Genomic DNA, 12,273 nt, shown 5'->3' with positions numbered 1-12,273 from the left:
TTTAAACAGAAATTAATGGTGAGCATTAGTATAATGCTTTAACACACTATAGGTGTTTTAAAAATAGGAAGCTTTGATTTTCTCATAAGACAAGTAAGATGTATAAGTAAATGTAAATAAAATATTTATATGATCTACAATTTATTAACTATCATTGGTACTTTCAAATTTTTGCTCTCTATATGTATTTCTGTTTGGCAAAGAAGAGTGGCATTAAAGTGTTATTTAGAAATTTAAATTTTATGTTGAAGTGAATTTTCAAATGACTATGAAAATATGTAAATTTGTATATATCTTTGCCTATACTCTAATTTAATAAAACTATTATTTCCATTTTGTAGATTACTAATTTTTCCCAAACTTTTCACTGGGCATTTCTTTCATATTCTTCCTCTACATTTATATAATAATATAATTTTTGTTTTTGTCACTATGCAGCAATCACTTCTTGCCTGAGTTAGATCCAGATGTACTTAATGGTGGAAGAGTTCAGCTTGTGGTAAGAAATGTGTTTAAAGTTACAGAAAAATGTTGCACACGCTGGTCCTCAGTAAATGGCACTTTAAAATATGACCATAATTAGTGTAAATTATGAGAATGTCACAACTCTATTTGGGGTAATCTCAAAATACTATATATTAAAATAATAACCTGTTATAACAACATGTTTTCTTGACTTGCAATATAACTTTAAAATCTGATATTACAAAACAAAAATCTGATATTACTTTAAAATATTGATTCTATATGGTAGATTTAAAAATATTAACATGCTACCATTTTAAAATAACATGACTCTGAACAGGAATTGCATAATGAACTTATTTACATGAATATTTTAAAAGAGTAGGATACTGAGGGAAATATACTCTCACAAGTTAGAAAATCAAAGCAGATAAAAATTAACAAGTAATTGTGAACTCAACCTCTAAGTAATGAAGTGTAAATTATTGAAGCTTTAGGAACAACCAAGTTCTAAACATGGTGACCAGAGTGTAAGACTCTAGATAGTATAACTATATGTGCACTGCTAAAGTCAATTGTACTATGTGCTATTAGAAGGAAGACTATGTTAACAGAAGGAGAATGGCAAATGTGGAGTCTAGAGAAATGGAGCCCACAAAACAAGAAATTTTCAATGTGTTTCCAGAAATTTCCAGAAGAAAGGGTACCCTAACCAATGACAGAAGTGTATGGCCTCCTTGGCAGGTGAAAATGGATGCCTCAGGTGACCCTAACTTTATGACACCTTCCATTTATATCAACCAATTAATACTCCTTGCTCAGATTCTACATTCACCAAGAAAACTGATTATAATTTAGCTTGCCAAGTAGAATTTAGCATAAAAAGATAATGCACTTTCTAATGCATCTAGTATAATGGTATCCAGAGCAGTTATATTCAGGATTCTCACGAACAATTCATTCAAGGAGTTTTCCTGAAAAGGAGCAAAATTAGGGCAATAGCTAAAATTAATGTGTTTTCCTGAAAAGAGAGCAAAATTAGGGCAATAGCGAAAATTAATGTGTTTATGAAAATATTTATAGAATCTATGCACAGGTTTGAAATAATCATTAAGCAAATATTTCCTTGCATTTTAATACAGACTCATCTGGCAGAGTGGCATGTAGATTGCCCTAGGAAAATTGATACTTCAAGCTATGAACACCATGCATATTACTAACAATTGCACACAGAGTGTTGAGTTGCCACTTTGGAGCAAAATGGGCAATATAAAAGTACCAAAGAATGCCAGGATAAAGAAACTGATACTAACATTGAATGATTATACCTCTAAAAATGAATGAAAACAGACTGCATAGATTTCTAATTGAAATGGTTCTATGAGAGGGGCAGCTGGGTGGCTCAGTTGGTTAAGCATCGACTCTTGATCTTAGCTCAGGTCTTGATCTCAGGGTCATGAGTTCAAGCCCTGTATTGGGCTCTATGCTGGGCATGGAGCCTACTTAAAAAAAAAAAAAATGGTTCTATGGGATTAATGCTCTGAGATTAATCTCCTTCTTCTTTATCCCACTGTATTATACTATATTCAAATATATGACAAATGCATAGCAATGATAAGTGCTTTTTTGATATTGAAGAGGTACAGGCGAATACAAAAACAAAGTAAATGGTAGTAGAACAGAAATAGTTTTTTGTTTGTATGTTTGTTTATTTCCATTTTTTTTTTAAATGGAGATAAGAGAAGGGATTAAGGACTTATGTCAAAAGGATACTGGACTAATTGAATGCCCAGAGTCTCAGCAATGTGTTGGGAAACTGGAGGCAGACAATTGCACACCTGGGACCAGGCCATAACTGAAAGTAAAATTTAAAAAGAAAATCTGCAATTGCTGCCACTTTTCCTCTGAGACATAAGCAAAACACCCATAATAAAAGGATAGAAAATTATAAAACAAAAATGATCAAATTCTAATTAGAATCATTATGGATATGCAAATAAGCCTACTATAAATTCTGTCTATATAAAATATTACAATTGAAATAAACAATGGACTGGACACCATAAAAGACAGACATAGTTAATTGAAAGATTATCTACAAAGGAATAATAATTATATTGACAGCTGACATTATAGCAGAAATAATGCATACCAAAAGAGAGTGGAGTTACTTCTTAATAATAGAGATAGATATAAATATTATCCAGAATACTCTTCACTAACCTTCAAGAGTAAGAATAAGATATAATAAAACATTCAAATTTGGGGTTTTGAAGAAGCTAATAAATAACATCTCTGTCTTCCAAATAAGATCAAAGTATTTTGTGTGGCAGACAGGAATGCAAAAAATGAAAGTAAGTTATTTTACTTATTTTCAAATATATATCAGAAGACATGCCATAGATCCAGACAATTGTATTGCTGATTAAATTTATCCCCCATGGGCGCCTGGGTGGCTCAGTTGGTTAAGCGACTGCCTTCGGCTCAGGTCATGATCCTGGAGTCCCGGGATCGAGTCCCGCATCGGGCTCCCTGCTCGGCGAGGAGCCTGCTTCTCTCTCTGACCCTCCCCCCTCTCATGTACTCTCTCTCATTCTCGCTCTCTCAAATAAATAAATAAAATCTTTAAAAAAAAAATAATAAAATAAATAAATAAATAAATTTATCCCCCAAATCCCCAAAACTGCAGGATTTTTCTGCAGAAGACAGTCCTAAGTTCAGGTTCTCCAGGAAACATATTCTGAGATTCTTATATTTGAGTGCAAGACATTTGTTGGAGAAGGCTTTCAGAAACAACTCCTTTGAGGGGTGAAAGAAGCGTAATTGAGCAGAGGGAAAAGGTAAAATGCAATAGAGTTGCAGCAGAGGAAGTGAGCTCCAGTGGTGTGAAGGCCCTTCTAAGTTGTCCCAGCTTGAGGCAAGAGGATCAGGCTCTTATGCTCCTACATCTCCTCAGGAGAGGGTGTGGTTTGGGTGAGACAGCCATCTTTAGCTAAGGACAGTTTCCAGAGAGGTATTCAGCTAAGAGCCACACTTTCTCAGCAGCTGGGAGAATCTGACTCAGTCGTTAAAAGTGATCTGAGTGGCATATGGCGATATCCACTATACTCAGGAAGTTTATTGTTCATAGATGCAACAACTTAGCATATAAAATGTGTCAAATGTCTCCAAATAAATCTATAAAGTAAAACCAATTCCAACCAAAATTATAGCTGCTTTTTTAAGAACCTGAAAAATCTCATTCTAAAATGTGTATTGATGAATAAGAACCCAATATTATATAAGTCAACTTTGAAAAAGAAGAGCCAACTTACATCATAACATATAAAGACTTAGTATAAAACTAAACTTTGTGGTGCAGATAGACCAAAAGATATGAATAGTTAGTTCAGAAATAGACTTGCGACTGTATTGGAATATGATATATAACAAAGGTGGGAAAAGGTCAAATCGTTTGGCAAATAGAATTCAGTAAACTAGCGTTGAAAAACAGGGCTATATATAACCCATACACACTATAATAATCAAATGGAATTTAGAAGATTTGAAGACTCAAATGTGAAACATAAAATTATAAAATTGATCAAATAAAATAATTGAGAATATATTTGCAACTTAACAGTAAAGAAATACTCTCTTAAAAGATATAAGTAATACAAATTATATGGCAAAAATTTTTTTGATTGACTTGACTGTTTTAAATTAAATATTAATTCCTATGAAGGATTTTATTTATTATTTATTTTTTAAAAGATTTTATTTATTTATTTGATGGAGGGAGAGATAACAAGAGCAGAAACACAAGCAGGGGGAGTGAGAGAGGGAGAAGCAGGCTTCCCGCTGAGCAGGGAGCCCGATGCGGGGCTCGATCCCAGGACCCTGGGATCATGACCTGAGCCGAAGGCAGACACTTAACGACTGAGCCACCCAGGTGCCCCCCTATGAAGGATTTTATAGAAAAGGTTAACAGACAGATTACAGACATGGACAAATTATTTTCAGTGCCTAAAACTAATAATAGCTTAATATCAGGATATAAAAAGAACTTCTGCAAATAAATAATATAAAGTCAGGTAAACTAATGAAAAAGAAATATAAGTACAATAGAAAAAAACATACATAGTTTATAGGGATTATGACTAATACATAAATGTGTATAAAGAGATGCTCAGTTACATGACCAGAGAAATAAAAACTAAAACTAAGAAGTTGCATGACTATCCTCATCAGAATGGAAAAAATTAGAAAATTGGGTAATGCAAAGTGTTATCAATAATGTGGAAACACTGCTGTACAGCTGGTGAAAGGAAAAGCTGGTACAGTCATTCTGGAAAGAAATCTGTCAGAATTTAAAAGTAGGTCTTTGTACGCCCTATCATGTATTAGTGACAAACTTTAATTAAAAATATTCTATTCACTGCAATGTAAAAAACAAAATATTTAAGGATAATGTTAACATTAAGATGTGCAAAGCTCCTATAATGATAACTATCAAATACTGCTTTAAAAAAAAAGAGATATATCATACTCATGAGTAGAAAGACTCAAATTGTAAGTTGTCAATTCTCAATGATCTATAAATTCAATAGACCCTTAGAAAGCTTTTCAGTAGAAATGGACAAATTTTAAAATGCATATGGAAATGCCAAAGATCTAGAATAGTCAATATAATCTTGAAAAAAGGACTCATACTACCTGATCTCAAGACTTGCTATAAAGCCCCAGTCAGTAACCAAGACTATATGTTATGTGCAGAAAGACAAAAAAAAATCAATGGAAAATAATAGAGTACAGAAAATACCACACTTATAAAGTTAGTTGATTTTCCTTAAAGGTACTAAAACAAAAGAGGAAAATAATATTTTTTTCCTCAACAAATAGTGCTGGACAACTGTATACAGGGAAAAAAGTGAATCTTGATTCCTACTTTACATCTTAAAAATGAATTTGAGATGAATTATGGGCCTAAATATAACTGCTAAAATTCTAAAATTTCCCAAAGAAAACAGCAAGATATTTTCAAAAATCTAGGGAAGGCAAAGATTTTTTTAAATAGAACACAAAAAGCATAAATCAAAAAAGATAAATTGTACTTCAAATTTAAAACATTTGTACTTAGAATTCAGAAAATAAAAAGAAATGAAAAGTCAAATCACATCCTAGGAGAAAAATTTGTATTTTCTTTCTCTCTTTCTCTCCCCCTCCTTCTTTTTCTCTCTCCCTCCCTCTCTTTCTTCATCCCACCGCCCTCTTTCTGCCCTCCACAGCCCTCTGCATGCAAACAATCCCTCCCCCACATATACACATCTAATAAAGGTCTTGTATCTAGAATATATAGAAAAAATTCCCACAATCGATAATATAAAGACAAATACCTCAATTTATTTAAAAATGGTGAAGCTTTGAGAGACTTCACAAAGGAAGATGTTTGAATGGTTAATAAGCACACTGATTTAAATTAAAACAACAATGAAACACTACTACACAACACTAGAATTGTTAAAATTTAAAAGCCAGAAAGCACAAATGTGGGCAAAGATATGGAACAAGTAGAACTTTCATGCATTACTGGTATAGTGAAAAATGATAAAACCATTTAGGAAAATAGGCACTTTATAAAGTTATAGGTACTCCTACTCTATGACCCATTAATTCTACTCCTAGATGTTTACTGAAAGGAAATGAAAACACATGTCTTCATAAAAACCTGTATGAAAATTACATAGCAGTTCTATTGATAAACCCCCCCCCAAAAATGCAAACAACATAAATGTTTATCAACAGCAGAATGGATAAACTGTGGTATATTCTTACAATGGCATACCTACTCAGAAATGAAAAGAAATGAGCTCCTGATACATACAGCAACATAAGTGAATACCAAAATCAATAGAGTGAGTGAAAATTCTGTATGATTGTATTTATATTAAGTTCAAGAGCAGAGAAAACGAACCTCTCCATGGTAAAAGAAATCAGAACAGTTGTTGCTTCTGAGGATAAATTACTGGAAAGAGGTACAAAGGAGCCATTTGCTAGTTATATTAGTCAGGGGTCACTAGAGAAACAGAATCAGTAGGATATCTATAACTGTATTTATCTATAATATATAAAATCTTATATAAAATCTCTTTATATATGTATATAGAACCTAGAATAGCCTGCGCAATCTTGAAAAACAACAGTAAGAAGAGTCATACTACCTGATTTCAAGACTTACACCATTGGCCCTCTGGTCTATCTATCTATAGAATCGAGAGAGAGAGAGAGATGTATATACAGATATAAAGAGATTTTATAGATAGATTTGCTTATTTATTATAAGAAATTCTTATTTATTATAAGGAATTGGCTCATTTGATTATGGAGGCTAAGAAATCCTGTGATCTGCAAGCTGGAGATCCAGGAAACCCTGGAGACCCTGCTGGTGTAGTTCTAGTCTGACTCTGAAGGCCTGAGAACCAGGAGAACCAAAGGTATAGGTTCTAGTCTAAGTTTAACTGTCTGATAACCAAGACAGCTGATAGTGTAAGATCCAGCCCAAGTCTGAAGGCCGGAAAACCGGAAGTGCTGACTGTTTAAGTTCCAGTCTTAAGACAGGAGAAGACCTATGTTCCAGCTTCATCTGTCTAGCAGAGAGAGTGAATTCTCCCTTCCTCCACCTTTTTGTTCTATTTAGGCCCTCAGTGGATTGGATGATACCTGAGAGGGCAAGCTGGTATACTTAGTCTACCGATTCACATGCTAATCCCATCAAAAACACCCTCAAAGACACACCCAGAAATAATGTTTAACCAAACATCTCAGGACCCTGTGGCCCAATCAAGTCAACACATAAAATTAACCATCACAGTAGTCATCTGTAAGAAATAACTAAACTGGACAGTGTAATTAGAAAATGAACAAAGGGTTTGAGTAGATACTTCACCGAAGAGACTATCCAGATAGAAATAAGCACATGAAAAGATGTTAAACAGTATTAATCACTAGGAAAATTGTTAAAGCCAATATATAATGTCACTATACACCTATTAGAGTGATTAAAGTAAAATACTGACAATACTAAGTGCTGACAAATATGTGGAGCAACTGAGTTTCTCATACATTTGCTGAGAATGGTACAGCCACTTGAAAAAAGGCTGTCGATTTTTTATAAAGTTAAATATGCACTTATATGACTCAACAATTCTGCTCGTGGGCATTTTTCTTAGAGAAATAAACTTATGTTCATTCACAAACCTGTACATAAATGTTCACAGTAGTTTTATTTGTAATAACCAAAAGTTGGAAACAAGTCAGATCTTCTTCAGTGATTGAAAGGATAAACAAATGGTGGCACATATGAATGGACATATAATAAAAAGGAATAAACAGCAACAAACTAGAACAAACCTCTGATACGTATAAAGATTTTGATGGATCTCAAGAACATTATGCTGAGTAAAAAAAGACAATCTGAAAAGGTTACATACTGTATGATTTCATTTACATAACATTCATAAAATATAATTATTGTGATGCAGAACATGAGTGGTTGTCAGTGATTAGGTTAGGAAGAGGGATATGACTAAAAGGAGAGCAGGGGAGTTTATTTGGGAAAATGGAATAGTTCTATATCCTGGTTGTGGTGATATTACATGAATTTATATGTATGAGAAAATGTCATAAAAGTATAAGCAAACCAAAAAAATAGTGCATGTGAAAACTGGTGAAGTCTTAATCAGGGCTGCGGTTTGGTAATGGTACTGCACCGATGTAAATTTACTGGTTTTATGAATCACACTTCGATTATTGGGGAAGGGGGCTGGAAGTTATACAGGGAACTCTCAGTGCCAATTTTTGCAACTTCTATAGAAATTTTAAGTTACTTCAAAATAAAAATTTTGAAAGTGATTGAATTTCATGTTTAAGGTCTATGCATTTCATTGCATGTAAATTATAGCTCTGTAAAACATGTAAAGTACCTTCCATGCTCACATATGTTATATAATGAGGCCTCTACCTTATTATATGAGAAAAGGGGTTTGTGCAATGATGATAATGTATTATGAATGGAGGGGTAAAATGAATGAATTAAATCTAGATCTCACAAATACAATGCACAGTGAAAATGAGCAAGTTGCAGAAAAGAGATACCACTTACATTAATTTTGAAAATAATATTTTCACATTTTTTGTGAATACTTTTATAAGATAGCTTATAAATTAACTTTGCTTTATAAATTATATTTCTCTTTTTAAAAAAATCTAAATAATAAGGAAATAGGTATTTATTTTTATGTGTGCTGTTTAGGATATCTTCACTTCTAAAATTTTATAAATAAGTGTTTAAGAAAATCTTATTTATGAAAAAAGCAGAAGAGGAATTCCCTGTTTTTTATTAAATGACAGAGATTCTGTATTTTTAATTAATTTTCATGGGTTGGAGGTGAATCAGGATCCAGATGCTTAGAAATCATGTTCAAAAATTCATGCTCCTCATTTCACTATGAAAGTATGGGGGAATCATTAAACTACATCAAAAACTAATGATGTACTATATATTGGCTAATTGAACATAATAAAAAAAAGAAAATATGGGGGGGAAGTATTATAAACCTTGCAGGTGGGAGCCACAAATGTGACCAGTTCAGAAAACAAAGATATATGAGAATTTTGCAAAATTACTATTTAATAAGTATTTGCTATTAAAGTGCACATAAGAATATTCTTACCTAACATTGACTCAAAACTGTTCATTATGGTATAACCATACAAAATGTTTAATATCACAATGTTTTAGAATTAAACATACATTATTAAAAATATTTTATTTATGTATTTGACACAGAGAGAGAGCACAAGCAGGTGGAGGGGCAGGCAGAGGGAGATGGAGAAGCAGGCTCCCCGCTGAGCAGAGAGCTCGCCATGGGGCTGGATCCCAGGACCCTGGGATCATGACCTGAGCCAAAGGCAGATGCTTAACCCACTGAGCCACCCAGGCGCCCCTAAACATCTATTTTTTTTTGTAGAATATATATATATATATATAGTAGAATAAGTGTTAAAAGCATGGTCGGTCATATTCAGTTTTTAAGTATATCCATTTTGCATGATATAGAAAAAACAAAGAGAAATCATAAAAAAATTCATCTTAACAGTTAAAGGAAGAATAATGTTCATTTTGAAAGCCAATGTTTTCAGAAATAGAATTGGAATACTAATGCATATGTGGCTATGTCAGATGTCCTAACTGACCTTTAACTAACCCCTTTATAAAACGTCTAGATTTGCATTTAAGCTGCCAGGTGGCACCATTGTGAAATTGTTTATTCATGTTAAGTTTCACTTCTAAATTTGATTCCCTCTTATAGTCTGGCCTACTTAGTAACTGATATTAATTACTTTCTACTTTGGAAGAAACAGTCTTTTGGGTGTCAATGGTTAGATGGTAACGAGATTTTTGGAAGGCATACTTCACAAATATTTTCTTGACATGTAGGTATCATCATATTTGGAAGAGGCTGGGATTTCTACTTTTACATAGATGTGGTGAAATTATATCCTCAAATTGAAGCAAATAAAATATGATTTTAAAATCTTGAGTCTTGTAGTTAAAGCCTCTTTAGCTAGCAGGAGGGTTCCTGTGTTTTTGCCATGTTTTTCCTTGTTTTGTAACTGATCTCACCAAAACTGTTGTATCGCTTTGGTATTTCCTCCTTATTCTTGACTGGATCTTTTTAAGTCTTAGTATTAATGGAGCTATTCTAATGGAAATAATAGATATGTGCTTTTGTGCACTAATTGAAATAAAGTTCAGAAAGAATGTATAACATTTTTCATACCAATCACAAGTATAAATTGGAAGCCATTTGTTATTTATTTCATTTTTAAACTGTTTTTTTTTTTTACTGAGGTCTTTTGACAATACAGTTGTATCACTTAGCCAGGGACATCAAAAAGTGACTGACATAGAATGGTTTCTATTCTGAATTAAGCAATAACAGACTTGCTTACTTACAATGAGAAGTTCATGCTTGTGACAGTGGGAAGAATTTGGGAAGGGGAATAAAAAGGAGAAGGGCAAAGATCTGAATCTGAAAGAGAATGATCTTTAGAATCTGTTTTCATGAGATTTTGTAGCCCATCATATGGGGATAGCTTTTTAAGCACAGTGATAATTTTATGGCTTTATTTTGCTCTACTGAAATTTTTCTCACATAGAACATTAGGCCAGTGCTTTCTCACAGGATTTCAAGCATCCTGTGGTTTGGGTTAAATCCCAGTTCTTTTGAGGCTGCTTTACTTTCCATCATGGCATTTTCCTTTACTTCAGGGTTGAATCCTGATAAATCGGTACTTAATGATATTAACATTATGTAAAATAGTATTTTATAAGCAAGAAGTGATTCTTTCAACTGTTAAGTTCAGTCCCAGGTAGTAATAAAAGTTCAGATGGTAATTTTAGATGTGATAAATTATTTAATCCTATGTTCTTAAAATAATGTATCTTGAAATTTCTATATATTTACCATCACCCTTAAATTTGACATAATGTATACTGTTTTTATGTTAAAAATGGTTTTCATGAGAAGGTAGAGATCTTTTGTGACTTTGTAGTATACAAATATGGGATGAAAGGCACTTTGAGGAATATTGTTGAGAAGACTAATACTTATAACTGGTAAAATATAAATACTGCAGAAAATAATCCAATATGACATTTCTAACATTCAATTAAGAATTAAATAATATACTTGGTAAATAAGTGATGTTAAGCTGTTTAAAGTTTCATCAGTTGCCTTTAAGATTGATTTTCATCAAAATTACTGTACTAAAATGTTTTCTTTTGTTGTACAGACTCAAATAGCAAACCTCAATTTTAAAATCGGCTCTTATTTGCAAAAAATGCTTTGACATAGTGCATTTGTTCTGCCTGGGCAGCAGTAAAGGATTGTGGTATCATTTTGAAGAAGGTTGTTTGACAGAGCCTGTTTGTTTATTTGGGGTAATGTGAGCTGCGTTCAGAAAATGCCATATTTTGTTTCATGATTGTATACATTCTGTCCCATTGCTCCCAGGCAAGACTTGTAAGCAGAGAAGACACGGATTTAGACCTTTTTTCCATGACCAGTGGAAGTGCTTTGTCTGTAAAGAGAGAAAAAAAATATCAGGCACACAGACACTCAGCGGGATCTTCAAGTAAGTTGTGGTTTCCTTCAGAATTAATTTAGAAATCACAAACGAATTGATGGAACATAATGCCAACAAGCATTCTTTTATAGATAAGGGGTAGGATGCCAGCAACCAGAACTGCCTGAGAGTGTGTATTTGAATTTTTTCTTTCTTTCAATGCCTTCTTTTGATATAAAGAAAATTAAATTATTTATAAAACTAGCAGCATCAATTTTTATTTTAATTATATTCTGTGACTCAGTGTTCTACTCCCCCACCAGCCATGAATTATATTGAATATATGATCATTTAATTCTAAAGGAAATTTTTTGGCTAATTGTAAAAAGTTGGATTTATATATCAAACTAATGTAATTTGGCCTTTTGTCATCGATTTAATTAATATTGTAGGTAACCTTAACTTTTAAAGGAAACTTTTTAAAATAGCAGATTTTAGATAATAATGCTATACTGTCAAAACCCTGCTTTAAGAACTATTTCTGCTGAGTAGATGACAACTTATATTTATTAATAATGACTTTTTATGCTTGCAAACTTGTCACACACATCTATTATCTTTAATATGATTTCAACAAGAATTGCATTGTGGTTATTAACTCTGAAAAAAATAAACATTTAAAAATATTTGTATCTTGTG

At 32.7% G+C, this 12,273-nt stretch overlaps 1 protein-coding gene across 1 annotated transcript in view; it reads left to right on the top strand.

The window, feature by feature from the left end:
* LRRIQ1 (leucine rich repeats and IQ motif containing 1) overlaps positions 1-11,675 on the top strand; it is a 199,301-nt gene extending 187,626 nt beyond the window's left edge. The window contains exons 24-25 of the mRNA XM_021687506.2: positions 439-499; positions 11,523-11,675. Coding sequence (XP_021543181.2) covers positions 439-499; positions 11,523-11,675 — 214 coding nt within the window. The remainder of the gene's footprint in view (positions 1-438; positions 500-11,522) is intronic.
* Positions 11,676-12,273: the final 598 nt, after the last annotated feature.

This window comes from Neomonachus schauinslandi, chromosome 5 (assembly GCF_002201575.2).
Source record: "Neomonachus schauinslandi chromosome 5, ASM220157v2, whole genome shotgun sequence".
In the NCBI taxonomy this organism is placed as follows: Eukaryota; Metazoa; Chordata; class Mammalia; order Carnivora; family Phocidae; genus Neomonachus; species Neomonachus schauinslandi.
Note: the sequence above shows the minus strand (reverse complement) of the source record. Positions and strands in the feature narration are given on the sequence as shown.